This window comes from Aspergillus terreus, genomic scaffold, assembly GCF_000149615.1.
Source record: "Aspergillus terreus NIH2624 scaffold_6 genomic scaffold, whole genome shotgun sequence".
Classification (NCBI taxonomy): Eukaryota; Fungi; Ascomycota; class Eurotiomycetes; order Eurotiales; family Aspergillaceae; genus Aspergillus; species Aspergillus terreus.
Genome location: NT_165929.1, coordinates 1,306,458 through 1,322,741, shown reverse-complemented (window position 1 = coordinate 1,322,741; position 16,284 = coordinate 1,306,458). Strand labels below are relative to the sequence as shown.

Below are 16,284 nucleotides of genomic sequence, written 5' to 3'. Positions count from 1 at the left end.
TTTCTCTATGCGTCGGCAACCATCCTGGAGAACGGCCAGCCCCGTCTGAACCCATATCCAGGTCAAGCGCAGCTTCTTTCGCCCGTCGGGAATTTCAGCGCAGAATGGAAGACGTACGACGCTGATGCGTCCCAGATCTCGTACAAGGGGCGCTGGGATGAGCAGCACATATCCTGTAAGTATCCGCCACCCGGCGATTGGAAGTCTGGCTGATGTCTCAGGGTGGTCGTGAGTGTTGTGAGATCTATAAGCTTGCTCAAACGATACTAAAAAAGCAGGGCTCCGGGGGTTAAATTCGCCTTCACGGGGCAGCAGGTATGTTGGTTGCTATACGTGCTGGGGGACCACTACTCACAAACGCAGCTCGCGTTAGGCTTCGGTCAGTATACAGACCAGGGAGTGCTGGTAGCCTACCGGTGAGTATTTGTTGCTTCTGGTTATTGGAGATGCTAAGTCAATGGATGTATAGAATTGGGGGTCAGGATTGGCAGTTTTCAAACGTCACAGCCAACAGTACCTACCAGTTTGTCGGGCCTTCGACCATCGGGATTAACTTGACCGAGTCTACTGCTAAGAAGACGTTTGAAATGAGAGGTGAGGACATCAGTCGAAAGCCAATAACACTGCTGACGACGACAGTGACTAACTGGGCTTATGGATAAGTTCTTGTACCGTCCCTGCGGCTTTCTGTTACTCACATAGATGCACGGTCCAGCTGAAGAGCGTATCAGTGGCGCGCAACTCTGCCATTTATAAAGTTGAGGAGTACGACAAGATGGTGGAGATCATCGGCGACTCGTACGTATGCCTCTGAGATTAACCAACCTTCTAACATAGTGAAGCCTGAGCTCCGGAGACTACGCAACGTACGAAGGCCTCGCCTCGTGGGCGTACAACTTTGTCGCCGGTCTAGGAAACGTCGAGTACTCGCTCACGGTAAGTCAGTTGTCCGGCTGTACAGGGCTTGTCTCACAATGCTAGGCTTATCCCGGTATCTGCCTCCACGATCAATACTGCTGGGGAAATCTGCGCGGCCAGGTACGTTCATTGAGTATAGCCGTAGGGGGACTACGGCTCAGACCAACAGACATACCAATGGTACCGCACTAGCGACACATCCTGGCGCGCGACGCAGATCTACGGCGATAACCCGCCCAAGTGGAATTTTAAGAAGCAGAAACCCGCCGACCTCGTGGTGATTAACATCGGCACGAACGACAACAACCCGGCCAACAACGTCTCCAGCACCGACTACTACAATGACTACGTCAAGCTCGTGGGAGACATCCACAAGATCTGGCCGCGGGCGCAGATCGTTCTGATGGTGGGATTCTCCCTATACTACTAGTCGTACTGTTAGACTGACTAGCTCTGAAGTCGCTTTGGGGCGGGTTCGGCGCATACGAAGATACCTATGTCCAGGGGCCTCTGTGGGTGGACGAGATCAAGAACGTCTACAAGCATTTCAGAAAGCAGGGAGAATTTATTCATTACTTTGACACGACGGGCATCCTCCAGCACAATGATATCGCGCCGCAGTGGCATCCCACCGACGTTGGACATATCAAGATTGCGAGTCACTTTCTGCAGTGGGTGAAGATCAAGTTTGGATGGGAATTTGCGGCGACAGGGCCTGAGGTCCAGCATGGGACTTTGTACTGGAATGACCAACAGGGCTATTGAGCTAGATGTAGCCATCTGGGTAAAGAGATGCATTAGTCTGCTGTGATGCTGCACGAGGATATTATAGCTCAGGCAGATTTAGACCCATTCTAGACACCTAGGAGCACCACCAAGCCCTGAGTTCTTTAGCCGGCCGGCTGTTGTCTTCGGGCAGCCTAGCACTTAGGCAAATACGAGAATCCCCTAACCCCTGAAGAATAAGGCGCTGTCTAATGCTTATTCGGGCTGTTTCATAAAGAACGTCTGCAACCATCCCCGCAACTGGACGCATCTAGACCAAAACATGGAGTATGCCGGCAGAGCATCCCTTCATCCGACGGCATTAAGCAGCTGCACGTGGAGAAACCTGGGGATCCCCCCAGTTCTTCACGGCTAAAGTCGATCTACAGACAATCTGTCGATCCGGCAGCTTCCAATACCCCAGTCGAGCTGTGGGCTCGGGTTAAGGGAAGTTTCCTCCAAGACAGGTATAAATAGGGGGCTATCTACAGTCAGAAGATAGACATACACATCAGACACATCTTTCTGAAGTCTACCAACAATAATTGCAATGCTGTGGACCCTATCTATCCTCCCCCTTCTGGGGCACGCCATCGCCAGCGCCGTGCCAGCTGAAAAGCGCCAAAGCTGCCCGGGAGTGCATGTCTTTGGCGCTCGCGAGACCACCGCGTCACCAGGCTACGGCTCCTCCAGCACGGTGGTGAACCTGATCCTCAGCGCATACTCGGGCTCGACCGCCGAGGCCATCAGCTACCCAGCCTGTGGCGGGCAGTCATCCTGTGGCGGCGTGAGCTACTCCGCCTCCGTGGCCGCGGGCATTGACGCCGTGGCGTCCGCGGTAAACTCGTTCAACACCCAGTGTCCCAGCACGCAGTTGGTGCTGGTTGGATACTCCCAGGTAATACGCTCCTCCCGACGCACACACACGCACAAAAGCTAATATAACGGTCACCCAGGGCGGCGAGATCATGGACGCCGCGCTCTGCGGTGGAGGCGTCCCCAACCAGGGCGTCACCAACACGGCCGTGCGGCTGTCGTCCTCCGCCGTGAACATGGTCAAGGCCGCCATCTTCATGGGCGATCCACTCTTCCGCGCCGGTCTGCCGTATGATGTCGGGACGTGCAGTGCTGGAGGCGTAAGTCGACCGTCCCCGTCCCTGTGGCTTTTAGTATCTGGCTAACGGCGATAGTTCGATGCCCGGCCGGCTGGGTTCTCTTGCCCCTCCGCCAGCAAGATTCAGTCGTACTGTGATGGGCCCGACCCGTACTGCTGCAATGGAAGCAATGCGGCGACCCATAATGGATACGGTGCGGAGTATGGCCAGGCGGCGCTGACGTTTGTCAAGAGCAAATTGAGCTCGAGCTCGTCTGGGGGTGGCTCCACTGGAGGGGGGAGTGGCTCTGGCGGTACTGTTGCGCAGTATGGACAGTGTGGTGGGCAGGGATATACTGGGGCGACTACGTGCCAGAGTCCGTATACGTGCACTGTGATGAATCAGTGGTATTCTCAGTGCTTGTAGGGTTCTTGAGATTGTTGGCAGGATGTACTGCCAGGTTTGTTTAGTTCTACGCTATTGACTACTCGGGAGCGTGTTTGAGATGCAATGATATTTGAACAAAAGAAATGCTTGTCAAAGCCGTAGTTATACTTAGCCAGCGTGAACTCGTTATCCAGGAATAGCTTAGCATCAGTCCGCTTGACATCCAGCTCGCTGCTTCTTACTGCCGGCCTGTCACACCTCATTGAATGCCTGCTTATTGTCAGCATTGTCTACTACTCATAGCCAAGCACTTACACTGGGAATAGTAGTCGTTCGCGTAGGTGCATTTCCATCCCGTCGGACACGCTGTCGGACCCGTGTATCCGATACCACCACATTGTCCGTACGGCGTGCTGGTGCCTGTCGATGTCGCGGACGATGTAGTCGAGGTTGTCTTAGTAGTTGTAGTTGTGGTCTTGGAGGTTGTCGTCGTAGAAGACTTTGTAGTGGAAGTCGACGATGTCTTGGTTGTGGTCGTCAACGTCGTCGACGTACTCGACGTACTCGACTTGGTCGTCGAAGTCGTATGTGCAGTGGTCGTAGTAGTTGGAAGACTTCCACTCGGCACACCATAGAAAATACCCCGTCCATTCGTCCCAACAAAGACCCGTCCATAATTCGACAAGTCGCCATTGACAATGTTCGACGTCGCCGAACCAAAGCCATACTCGGCGTCCGAGATCATCTGCCAGTTTGCACCCTTGTCTTCCGTCTTGAACAGCGCGGTGACTCCATCGACTGTAAAGAAGCCATAGATTACCGGGTATGAGCCCGTAGAGGACGCCTTTCCAAAGCCAAAGCTCCAACCCGCGGTGCATCCACTACCGACTTGGGTGAAGCTGCTGCCGTAGTCCGTGGAATGCCAGAGGCCTTTGTCGGTGGACGCCCACACATCCCCAGCGACGGAAGGCTGAGCGCGAATGGCGTTGACTGACGAACTAGACCCGAGACTGACGGTTTTCTTGAACGATGCACCGGTGTTGGTGGACACGTAGAAACTGCCCGCCGAGCCGCCGTAAAAGACGGTGTTGTTGGCCTTGTCGGATGCGATGGCGGCCCCCGATGGGAGACTCGAGACAGCACTCAGCGTCCCCTGGTTCTGGGATCGCATGGCGCCCTGCGTGCTGGACATGAGGAGGATGGTGTCCCCGTCCGCGGAGAGAGCAACCTTTCCGGTGCCTGTGCTCGACGAGGCGGCATAGTCTGCCGACCAGGTCTTACCAAAGTCGTTGGACAGGGCGAGCGTCGGATCAGTATCGCTCGACCCAGAACGCACAATATTGGATGGCTTGTTGCCGGCGTAGTCGATGTCGTTCGTGGTGCCGTAACTGGGCGTGTGGAAGGATTGCGACGGCGCCGTGTCGAGGTCGGTATGGTAGAAGCCTCCCACATCGCCGACGGCAGACAGGAGAGCCGGGCCTCCTGGAGGAGTGATGAGGCCAAGCACCGCCATCTCCTCGACACCAACGGCAAGAGACTTCAGCGTGACGTTGTGTGCCGAGTCCCACTTGAGCAGGTCGTGTCCGCCGTAGATGGTTTCGCCCGTGCCGTAAAGCCAGTGGTTCGAATCAAACGGGTCGATCGCGAGGGCCTCGACCATCCATCCCACTCGGACGGGGAATTCGTCCGTGGAAGTGCTGTCTTGGATCCAGGGGGCGTTGGTGATGTCGTACCCGTAGTAGTAGTTGATGTTGGGATACCCGTTCCAATCCCAGATAGGAGACCAGGTTGCGCCGGAATCAACACTTCGCCAGATCAACTCATCCGGCCACCAGCAGTTCAGTGCTGCGACCATGATCGTGCCAGGGACTTGGAGGTCAACTGCGAGACCACCATAGCCGTAGTATGTGCTCGCCACGGATGTTGGGCTGATGTCGGTCCAGACTCCGGACGAGATATTGTACTTGTGAACCGTTCCGTTGGTGCCATCATACGGACCGGCGCCATTGGAGTATGAGATGTAAAGAGTCTTCTCAGCTGGTGAAAGAACTCCTTTGTGAGGGAGAAAGCCATACATTGGCTCCCCAGACACCCAGGCCCCTGTCGCGAGTTAGCTATGAGTTCTTCTGTTATAAAGAAAAGGAAGTGAACACTTACACGTTTTACCAGCATCTTCCGATTTGAACACCGACTTTCCGGTGTCAGCAGTACCTGATACTATTAGCTCTATTACGTTGCTTCGATGGCCCGGACTTACCAACGAAGATACGAGGCGTGGCCGATCCTTTGGAGCCGGACGTGGAATCGAAGGTCACCCAGGCGATTCCGACAGGATCGGCAGTGTATGCAGAGCTTGAATCTTGCACGTATGTTCCTGGAGACCCCGTTAGCCAAGCACTACAATATTCAACTGTATGCATACCGGTCCAGGTGAAGGAAGTAACATTCGACCAGGTCACGCCGTAGTCCGTGCTCTTCCAGAGTCCATGTCCGCTCCTAGCACCAAAGTATAGAATTTTGTTGTCATTGGGGTCCACAGCCAGTCTCTGCAGATACATTAGCGCGCCTACAGCCAATTTCCATGGAAGTACACGTACCTCACCCATACCGCGGCCAGGCATGTTTCCGCCAACTTTGAAGGGCAGGGCGGTGGACTCCCAGGTATCTCCTTTGTCGGTTGAGCGGAGGATCGCCCCATTGTTGGGGTCCCAATCTATAGTGTACATGCCAACGGCGAGGTACAGTCTGTTTGTATCAATTGGATCGGTGGCAAGGGCATCGACGCCCCAGTTGTTCCTAGTCAATGGTCAGCGACTGTATCCTATGAGGGTCGACCCATGTACATACCAATTGCTGCTATTCACATGGTCCTGCAGGGGAGTCCATGTATCGTCGGAATTGAGACGGTAGGCTCCTCCGATATCCGTACGAGCATAGGCCACGCCTTTGGCAGAGGGGTTGAACACAATGCCTGGTACGAAACCTCCTCCGGCTGTTCCGAATGTATTAGCACCCTGTTAGCTCAAGCTACAGAGGGCTTCTCACCTCCAGTCCGGACATTCTTCCACGTGTATGTCTGAGATGCGGCCCCGTTGGCCGGAGCCACGAGGAGTCCAGCTGCCAGTATGGCCGCTCCAAGACTACGCAACATGATGAATAGATGAGCCTGGAATACTACGGAAGTGGTCGCCCGTTATCGTGAGGATCTTGGTCATATTTGAACCCTCGAGTGCGTGGATACGGTGTTTCCCACATATAGTTGCCTCCGTTTCTATAACGGACTAGACCATTGCACTTTCATGGCATTCCTCTATTCCCCTGGTATTATCATACGATTTAATTAAGTAGACTGGGATTTATCAAACACAGGGTAAGGGGCACATGGACTCCACGTTGTACTAGATCCTTGCAATCTGTCAATCAAAAACGACCATTACACTACCAGAATTGGGCAACCCACTTAGTGGTGTGTATGGTGTAATATATGGCTGTAGATGTGGTTTGACACAACCCACTTAGTGGTATGTAAGGTGTGATATACGGCATAATTGTGGTTTGACATGATCTCTCAGGCGGAGATGACACGGCCAAAAAGCCGCCAGTCAGAGTCCACACTAGATATGGAATAGAATATGTATACAATCAAAAGGTGCAGGCCATCTCTCCTGAAGAACCATTTACGGCTACTATGATTCCACTGTGATACGCCACGTTTCAGCCTTCTGCGCGTGGGTCGTGCAGAATCCCCGCGTTCAGAACAGGAACGGGGAGTGTTCCTGATATTGCAATAGTGCCAAAGGCCACAACAAGCCTCTCATTTCCGGTAGTATATTGATGCATGCTGCATGATGATGCGGGGTTGGTATGATGAGGTGGAAGAAGGAAAGGGAAGCGATAGGCCACAGCACAAGCCCTAAAGCCGAGAGAGCGTGCGGAAAGGTGCCGAAATGAAAGTACATAGATTAAACCCACTTTGTTTATATTAGCAGCTAAGAGAGGTGGACTTCCTATTGGAGAAAGATTCGGGTGTATACAAAGTAGTCTCATGATTGCAGGAGAGAATAACCGGCGCTTTCGGGTGTGTACTCCGTAGGCTAAATAAGTGCCTTCATCTGGGCTTCGGCCCGTATTTCCTCTCCCTCGATGAAGAATATGTCGATTACATGACAAGATTATAAAAACGTCCTTCATATGATGAGAGAAAAGTGTCACATTCATGTAAGATCATCAACATGTCAAGGCTTCCTGCCACATGCTCCCATACTCTCGATTAGTCGTTTGACCGGATGATGAAACGACTACGCATGGAAACTGCGCTCTGAATTCCTCTGGGCATCCGTGTAGTACTTGTCGAATTTGCGCAGATTGACCTTCTTTTCAAACCTGGATTACACCTCGTCAGTCTTGCTTCACGACGATGGGACGAACGACTCACATCTCATCGATCTCTCCCGGTGTTCGGCGGGCTACCTCTGGGAGGATGAACCACGCAATAACCGTAGAAATTGTGCCAGTTGCTGCAAAACTAGATCCAGAATATCAGCTACCTGCTCTATGCATCTATGGGACCCAGGCACTCACAAGAAGCCGGTCCTAACACCCCAGTGCGCAGACCCGTTGATCATCAGAGGAGTGCAAAAGTTGAACATAATGGCCACCAGATTCGAAAGGGCCAGAGACCATCCAGCCGTCTGCGCACGCAACCGCTGCTGGGGAATTTCTGCTGCGTACGCATAGCCGATGGCGGACGCGCCAGTCGTCGAAAATGTAGCCAGACAGGCAAAAAAGATCTAGAATCCCGGACTTTAGCGCCTTCCTTTTATTCATAACTTTGGTAGACATACCAGGAGAGAGCTCAACGACGGCTTGGTGTAGTCAAAGCATCCGATGATGCCGAGACAGAGAACCGACAGCGATGTCACGCCGTACGGGTAGACTGTCAGTGGCCGACGACCAAACTGGTCGGTGAGTGTGGCAGTGAGAATCATGGATATGAGCTGGACACAGGACAGGATGACGGTGACTAGGAAGGGGTCCTTGTTTCCTGCATACTGGACTGGACAGTGTCAGTGCAAGCTGATTCAAGGATCCGGGAGCCCTATCACTTACAGAAGTATGTAGCAAAGGTGTTGAACACGGTTAGACCGACAAACTGCTGAGTGATCTTCGGCCACGCGGCGATGATGAATCGGATGAAGTTGCGGCCGCAAAAGACAGACCACGGTCCTTCTTGTGCGTTTTCCCTTGCGATTTGTCGCTCCTCTTGGATGGTGGCAGTCATGATCTCCTGGTCCTGTCAGCCCGAAGACAGATATTTGGATGTATAACAGGTGTATATCACTGACGATCTGCTCCTGAATGTCATATCCCTCCACTTTCCCGTTGCATCGCTGCAGAACATTGGCTGTTTGATCAATCTTGCCCTTACTCGCCAGCCACCACGGGGTTTCTGGGATCAAAAGGAAGATAACTGCGGTGGCACCGATCATCGCCCACTGGCATCGGTGAGTGAGGCTCTATACCAGATAAATTCACTTACCTGAGTATAGATCGGAGTGCGGAAGTCCCACGGATCAGAAGCGTTTAGCCTGTTGAGAGCTACAGAAGCAAATAGTTGACCGACGACAAACCAGCTAGAAAGAACCCAGAAGTCAGTAGATGTTCTTTGTGGTTTCCGAGAGGCAGATGGCAACCCACAAGCTGTATGCATTGATAAAGAAGCCTCTTAGTTGAGTCGGCGCAATCTCAGACAGATACAGAGGCAGAGTAGCTTGGAGCATTCCCACGCCCATCCCTGAGAAGAGCTTCGCGGCCAGCCAGTGATCCCATTTGGTTGCAAATGATTCGATAAAGATGCTCTATATCCACGCAAGACGTTATTGCCGGTCGTCAAGGAAGATGGAGGTAGCTCACCACACAGAATGTGATCCAGATAATGTAGAGGGCAATCTTACGACCAAAGCCCTCGGTAGCATATTGAAGCAGCTAGTTCAAACAGTTAGTCAATCTTCCGTCTTGGACGAGGATGCCGTACAATCTGTCCGATTGTCTGTCCAGCGGATTGGATGCCACCCCATGCAGACACGTATTTTCCAGCGATTATGGTCGTTCCTGGGGCAGTAAACTGGCGGATAAACCCCTTGTTCGCTACGATGCCGCCATTGAGGTTGATTTCTGCTCAATCAGTAGCCGTCTTCAGCAGTTGTTCGAGGTCATCTCACGGTATCCATCGAGCGATGCACTGAAAGCAGCAAACATGGCTATAATAGCGACTTTCTTGTATCGTCTCACACTCTGCCAAACGCTCAAGTCGTCTAGTCCCGACCGCATCAAGGGCGCCGTGCCCTTGGATGCTGATGGCATATCCTCGGCGGTGGCGGCATGTTCAACCGTCTCACTATTTCCTTTTCTCTCTTCCAACTCAACGTCATCTTGAGGCTCGTTGGTCATCTTTATCGCGTTTTTCGTCTCCTATCTGGTTCGCAATTGTAGTTTCCTCCTCCCATGTCGAGCGGGGGACGGATAAATCAAACAACTGAGTCCCCGAGCCTCGGGGTGAATTGCACCGGCGAAGACAAGGGTTGCGTGGCTTCTGACCATTCTGGATAGGCGTATCCTGTTGCTTTCTGCTAGCTCATCCACTGCGCCACTAGTTCTGCCCCCGCGGGGAGACTCCGGCGGGGGATGGTTCCTGTTGGAGGAAGAACCCGCCATATCCGATCATCAGATCAAGCTTCCGGTAGTTGAGGAGCCAAGGTGTCTCTTGGCTGTCTCATGAGGATCAAGTTAGCTCCAAGTGTCATGCGGGTTATGTTGGGGTACAGCTTTACTGGAAGTAGGTACTCCTGGATCGAGATCATGGATACTGGGATGACCTCGGGTTAGTTTCGGGAGAAGACATATACCCTGCGTGTTCTAAGTATAAAACGGAGAAACTTGATCTTCTAGGCAGATCCCCTCAAGCCAAGAACGCTTCTATAAATCCCGAGAAGCCCCGGTAGATGGCACCTGTGCATAGTGTATGCGACTGAACCCTATCCCTGAAGATGACCCATCGTATTTGTTCCATCTGGATTCTATTCCAGGCCCTAGGAACAGCATCAGGACTTTCGTTCAACGTCCCAGAAACTCCCCCATCCAATGCAAGCAACCAGCTTCCTGCTGCACCTGTTGGGGTGTCGTAAGAAAGACACATCTCCAAGCCTTCATCATATGTTAACCATGCAGTAGACTCGAGTTTTTCACATTTCCAGGGTACATAAATGATGTCGATGCCACTATAACCTGTCTCGAGAACCTGAAGGGCCTGACAGGGACATGGCCACCACTTCGCATCGGGGGAACGACTCAGTATGCCAACTCGATCCGAGAGAGACTCGTCACTAACGACATACAGAGATCGAGCGACATATGATCCCTCTTCTCCCAACGCAGTGACATACTCGGTGTCAGATCCAGCTGACGCGCCATCGTCGCTCACCTTTGGGCCGTCCTTTATGACTCTGGCCTCCAGCTACGGCGGCGATGTAATCCTCGGTCTCAATCGGCGCCTGAACAATCTGTCGAACACCATCGCTGCTGCGAAACTCGCAACCCAGCAAATCGCAAATCTAGCCGCAATTGAGCTGGGAAATGAGCCCAACTGTAAGTCTGATATCGCAGTTACCAACCGCATGCTCACAGTCCCTGTACACAGTCTTCACCAGTAGCGACCCCATCGCAGGCGGCGCTTCCTGGACCGCCGCAGCGGACTATGCCTCCGAAGTCGCCTGGCAGAAGGCCGTGTGCGGCAATCTCTCGACGACGGATCTAATCTCAGCAGGCGTGTTCTTTGGCACGTCGCCGATGAGCATCTCGGGGCTGTCCGCCGCCGAGGGGAGTGCAAAGACATACGTCCATGACTACTGCTCGCACAACTATCCCCAGTCGGGCAGCACCGCGAACCTGGCTACCCTGATGGGCCACAGTGCTATTGCTTCCCAGATCGAGCCGTTCGCTGCCGAGGTGTCGGCTGCCGCTGCGCAGGGCAAACCGCATATCGTGGGGGAAACGAACTCGGCTACTCAAGGGGGCGGTGGGATCAGTCCGACCTTTGGTGCTGCTCTATGGATTCTGGACTATGTGATGCAGTTTCTCCTCATGGGCACGCAGGTAAGCAACTCCGCATTCTTTCGATCAGGTCAGTCAGATTGATGTGGTACTCATGCCAGGCGCTCTACTTCCATCAGGGGACTATCGGTAATTGTATGCACCGTCCAGGGTTGCCTTCGCTATAAGTAGACACTAACATCCAGACCAGGCCAGTACTGCTGGTGGGGACGATACGACATGGGATCGCCTTACTATGGCGCATACTTTGCAACCATGGCCCTGGCCAACGCAGACAAGATCGCACCACTGGACGACCAAAGCACATCGTACGCCGCCTACGCCATCTATAAGGATAACACTCCTGTCAGAGTCTTGCTGTACAACTCCGACTACTACACCAGCGGCGCCCGACCGTCCCAGACATATACACTGAGTGGATTGAAGGCCTCCAGCGTGACTGCGAAGCGTCTGACAGCGCCCTACGCTACCTCTCGTGTAGATCGTGGCCAGAACCCGACAGTCGCGGGCCAGACTTTTGCGAACGGAACATGCACTATCCAAGGGACAATGGTCCAGGAGACCACGACGGTTTCTGCTGGGAAGGCGACGTTTACAGTGGGGGCGTCGGAGGCATTGCTAGTTTATTTGTAATTGTTGATTGGCGCTGGTGTGGATATTGCAAATGTAGGGAGATAGGATACTGCTTCCATTACACTAGCCCCAGCATGGTCTCCGCAGTATAGATCAAGACATACAATGAATTGAGTAAGAAAGTCAGCTTTTCTCGGACTATGCTAGCCCGACGACACTAGGCGCCGCATACTTAAGATCAACATACCCCAACTGCCCCTCACATCGGGAAGCACGATCACTCCGGCGGGGGAGCGCAATCCATGATGGTGACGTCCGAAGAGCAGAAGGCATGTGCTCACACAATCCAGCCTACTGGATAGTTTACTAACGCGAAACAGATAATCAACCAGCTCCAGGCGAATTGGATCTGGGTGCCGGACTGGGTTGATTCTTCCATGGTCAACACCACCGGTCGTATAGTCCGGTTTTATCGCGAGTTTCATCTCTCTTCGCGTCCGACTCGCGCACTCCTGCATTGCTCAGCCGATACTCGGTACAAACTCTTCGTCAATGGCGTGCGGACAGTCGTGGGGCCGGCGAGAAGCAGCCCGTTGATCTGGTACTATGATACCCTCGACATTGCACCGTACCTTCGCGATGGGAAGAACGAGATCAAGTTCGTTGTGCTGCGGTACTTTGTGTCTACCAGAGGCGCCATGCCGTTCGAGCGGACGGCACTCCCTGGTCTCACTGTCGTGGGGAGTGTAGAAACCAACTCGGAAACGGTCGACCTGAGTAGCTGTCATACGGACTGGAAGGCGCAAGTTGACGAGAGCGTACGCTATCCCATGGGACTCATAGACGATGGGTTTCTCCATGTAAGTATGCGACAACGATCATATCTCAATCTCATAGCTGACGGAGAGAACAAGATCAGTGAGCGCATCTCACCCACTCCGCCAGGCCCAAAGATAGACCCCAAGGTGTACGGCGTCAAGACGCTGAATGGCGACCTCGCGACCTGGCCTCTACGACCGCGGGTGATCCCCATGCCTGAAACGAGTCCTGCTATCGTGAACATCGTTCGCCATGCGCAGAGCTCCATTCCCGTGCATGACTGGTCCTCCTGGCTAGACCATGGCAAAACATTGACTCTCCCAGGGAACTCAACCCACACAATCGAACTCCAGGCCGACGTTCACTCAACAGCGTTTCTCCGGTGGACCCTGCAAGCCGCGAGGCCGTCTCGCATCCGGCTCAAGCTGACCTACTCGGAAGGCTACGAGCTGGAGCCCCGGTCATACCCTTTCTTCCGCCGCAAAGCAGGCCGACTCGACGCAGAAAACGGCCATCTCCTCGGTCCATACGACGAGGTCACCCTCGACCTTCCCGGAACGCAGAACGCAACTATCTACGAACCATTCTGGTTCCGCACGTTCCGTCTCATGCGGTGGGAGCTCACCATCGGCCCGGAACCAGTCGACCTGATATCCTTCGAGGCAACCCAGGTCAACTACCCCATGGGCGTAAAAGCCACCTGGAAGGAACCGGGGGACGCGCACAGCGAGCAGATCTGGGCCGTCTCCATCCGCACCATGCGCAACTGCATGTTCGACGGGTACTCGGACTGCCCGTTCTACGAGCAGCTGCAGTACTCGGGCGACTCGCGGTCCGTCGGGCTCTTCCACTACCTGCTCTCGGGCGACGACCGCCTGATGCGCCAGGCGATCACCAACTTCGCGGCCTCCGTCACCGCCGAGGGGCTCACGCAGTCGCGGTTCCCGTCGCACCAGCCCCAGCTCATCGCGGGCTTCTCGCTCTACTGGATCCTGCAGGTGTGCGACCACCATCTCTTCTTCGGGGACGCGCGATACACGCGCTCCTTCGTGCCCCGCATCGACGGCGTGCTGGACTTCTTCGATGTGCACATCGACGCTCTGGGTCTCGTGAGCGGGCTGCCGCAGCACGTATGGCAGTACGTGGACTGGGTGACGACCTGGCACGCCACGGACGAGCACCCGGACAAGGGCGTCCCGACTTCCGGCCGCCGCTCAAACCGCCACACATACTTCAGCCTGCTATACGCGTACGTCCTCACGCAGGCAGCGGCGCTGGTGCGAGCGGTCGGTCGACCCGGCCACGCAAACGAGTACGAGCGCCGCGCCGCGGCTGTCCTGGACGCCGTGCGTGCGCACTGCTACGACGGCCGCTTCTTCACCGACTCCACGGCTGACATCGCCGACGACAGCGCCTACTCCCAGCACTGCCAGGTGTTTGCCGTGCTGTCGGGTGCGTCGCCGCCGCACGATCGTGCGCGTCTGCTGCGGGAAGCGTTCGCCGACCCGCGCTTCTCCCAATGCTCGTACGTGATGAAGTTCTACGCACTGCGGGCATTCTCCATCGCAGGGGACGAGGTGTACGAGGAGTTCTGGCCGCGCGTGTGGGATCCCTGGCGGCGGATGCTGGCGAATAATCTGACCACCTGGGAGGAGGACGATGTGCGCCAGCGCTCGGACTGCCATGCATGGGGCAGTGTGCCGATTTATGAGTATTGCACGGAGCTAGCGGGTATTCGGCCTATTGCGCCGGGGGCGACAAAGCTGCTCTTCAAGCCGCGTCTGGGACTGAGTGAGTCTATAGATGCGCAGGTTGCGCTGGGTAGAGACAACCTTGCGCATGTGTCGTGGAAAGTCATGGAGAATGGCCAGAAACACGTTGAGCTGCGGCTGCAGAAAGCCATTGCAGTCAGAAGCCGAATGCCCGGTGGGAATGAGGAAGAGCACGGCGTCGTTGACCGACTGTCATTTGATGTCCCTGTCTCATCCTCTATATAATCGTCTTAGTATAGGAGTATAGAATGCACCCTCACCATCTATGTACATCTACTTCACGACGTAGCTCACTTTCGAATTGCCCGCCTTCCGCGAGATCTTGCGCACGCCCACCGGCCCACACAAGTCCGTCGTATCGACATGGGTGCCACCACAGGGATACACCTCCGCGCCGACAATGTTAACAACGCGGAACTTCTCTCCAGGTGCAACCATCCCGGCATCAGGAATCAGGCGTTCCAGGCCCCGCGCGCGGAAGTCCTCTTCCGCCCACCACTCGACCTGCACGGGCATCTGGGCCGCCACATACTCATCCACCTTCCGCTGGATGGGCTCCTTCCACTTCCCATCAATCAGGCCCTGGAACTCGCACGCCGCGGAGTCGGGGAAATGCGACGCCTTGAGCTCGTCGAAGTTCTCGACCTCGCGCTCGAGGAGATGCCGCACCGCCGCGCCGAGGACGTGGCCTGCCGTGTGCAGTCGCGAGTACAACAGGCGCTTGTCGACGTCGATTGCTTGCTGGACCGTCTCGCCTGGGACGAAGCTGTGGGCGGGATCCGCGAAGCGGCCGAGGTGTAGCACGCGTCCGTCGTGGAGAGCGTCCATGCGGACGGACGTCACGGTGAAGATCGCCGAGGCGGGCCCTGTCATTGTGCCGACGTCGGATGGCTGCCCGCCGCCTTGGGGGTGGAAGATGGTCTGCTCGGTTACCACGACGTGGTCGTCGTCTGTGCCTTGTTTGAAGAGCTGGCGGTTCGGTGTGTCTAGCGAAGCGAAGGTGTACACCCCGACCACCTTGGTGGAGAGGGTGTGCAGTTTCGCATTGTGCTGGAAGGCAAGATGGGTGCGGGTGTGTGCCATTTGAATGATGTGGTTGACAGACGGTCTTATCTCGGTGTTTTATGACTTTGCTTGGGGTGTTCGGATGTGGGGTTTGGGGTTTGTTTGGGGTCCCGCTTCCTTCTAGATAAGCCCATTCTGCCTGTTACTCTATGGCCATCCATCATGCAACCGCGAATGAGCCCGGATGATGTGGCCTGGGAACAACCCGAAGATACATCAGACAACTGGCTGGCTCAATTTTTGGAGGTTGGTTTCTTGCGGCCGATTGCCGACTTCGTCCTGGCCTACAACAGAGGGGTCGCCACCGAATTCGCCATTCTCAGGAAGGGTTCCTATAATATCTCCCTGCGATTGAAGTACCGAAATGGTGCAACCGTCATCCGGCTGTCGCAGCCCGGTGCTGTATTTTTCCCCGAGGAAAAGGTCGTGGATGAGGTTGCTGTGATGCGATTCCTGGCAGATCAGACGTTCCATCCCAGTGCCTTTCGTTGTCGACTCGGGGACCAAGACGGAGAGTCCCCTCCAGCTAAGCCCATTTATTATTATGGACTATGTCGAACATGACACCAAAATGTACGACGCCCTTAACGTACCGGAATGTCCGAGGGAGGAACGTGGAATCCTAGACCCGAACATCGCCCAAGATAAACTGGAGATGCTCTATAGGCAGCTGGCAGATCTTCTACTCCGCCTTTCTACTCCGTCCTTGCCTCGTATAGGAGCTCTGAAGCAGATCGATGATTTCACCTGGAAAGTCGCGCGGCGGCCTTTGTCCATGAATA

The 16,284-nt window shown here is 54.7% G+C and overlaps 5 protein-coding genes across 5 annotated transcripts; 3 read left to right on the top strand and 2 right to left on the bottom strand.

Moving 5' to 3' along the window:
* Positions 1-775: 775 nt before the first annotated feature.
* Positions 776-1,683, top strand: ATEG_04710 (SGNH/GDSL hydrolase family protein; the record flags this gene model as incomplete). Its single annotated transcript, XM_001213888.1, has 4 exons — positions 776-798; positions 843-936; positions 1,064-1,324; positions 1,378-1,683. 4 exons carry the CDS (start codon positions 776-778, stop codon positions 1,681-1,683), a joined length of 684 nt encoding a protein of 227 aa, XP_001213888.1.
* Positions 1,684-2,233: 550 nt separating this feature from the next.
* On the top strand, positions 2,234-3,203 carry ATEG_04709 (putative acetyl xylan esterase (Axe1); the record flags this gene model as incomplete). Its single annotated transcript, XM_001213887.1, has 3 exons — positions 2,234-2,581; positions 2,640-2,819; positions 2,874-3,203. 3 exons carry the CDS (start codon positions 2,234-2,236, stop codon positions 3,201-3,203), a joined length of 858 nt encoding a protein of 285 aa, XP_001213887.1.
* A 220-nt stretch (positions 3,204-3,423) lies between these two features.
* Positions 3,424-6,315, bottom strand: ATEG_04708 (putative endoglucanase; the record flags this gene model as incomplete). The annotated part of the gene is made up of 8 exons (XM_001213886.1): positions 3,424-3,434; positions 3,480-5,264; positions 5,322-5,375; positions 5,422-5,538; positions 5,587-5,710; positions 5,762-5,960; positions 6,012-6,156; positions 6,210-6,315. The coding sequence occupies 8 exons, from the start codon at positions 6,313-6,315 to the stop codon at positions 3,424-3,426; spliced, it is 2,541 nt and encodes an 846-aa protein (XP_001213886.1).
* A 1,147-nt stretch (positions 6,316-7,462) lies between these two features.
* ATEG_04707 (uncharacterized protein) lies at positions 7,463-9,614 on the bottom strand (the record flags this gene model as incomplete). The annotated part of the gene is made up of 11 exons (XM_001213885.1): positions 7,463-7,547; positions 7,600-7,689; positions 7,746-7,954; positions 8,009-8,220; positions 8,274-8,457; positions 8,510-8,659; positions 8,704-8,797; positions 8,862-9,022; positions 9,078-9,149; positions 9,199-9,338; positions 9,386-9,614. 11 exons carry the CDS (start codon positions 9,612-9,614, stop codon positions 7,463-7,465), a joined length of 1,626 nt encoding a protein of 541 aa, XP_001213885.1.
* A 596-nt stretch (positions 9,615-10,210) lies between these two features.
* On the top strand, positions 10,211-15,238 carry ATEG_04706 (putative rhamnosidase B; the record flags this gene model as incomplete). Its single annotated transcript, XM_001213884.1, has 8 exons — positions 10,211-10,344; positions 10,561-10,808; positions 10,861-11,315; positions 11,469-11,902; positions 12,030-12,159; positions 12,227-12,706; positions 12,761-14,456; positions 14,685-15,238. 8 exons carry the CDS (start codon positions 10,211-10,213, stop codon positions 15,236-15,238), a joined length of 4,131 nt encoding a protein of 1,376 aa, XP_001213884.1.
* Between the last annotated feature and the right edge of the window lie 1,046 nt (positions 15,239-16,284).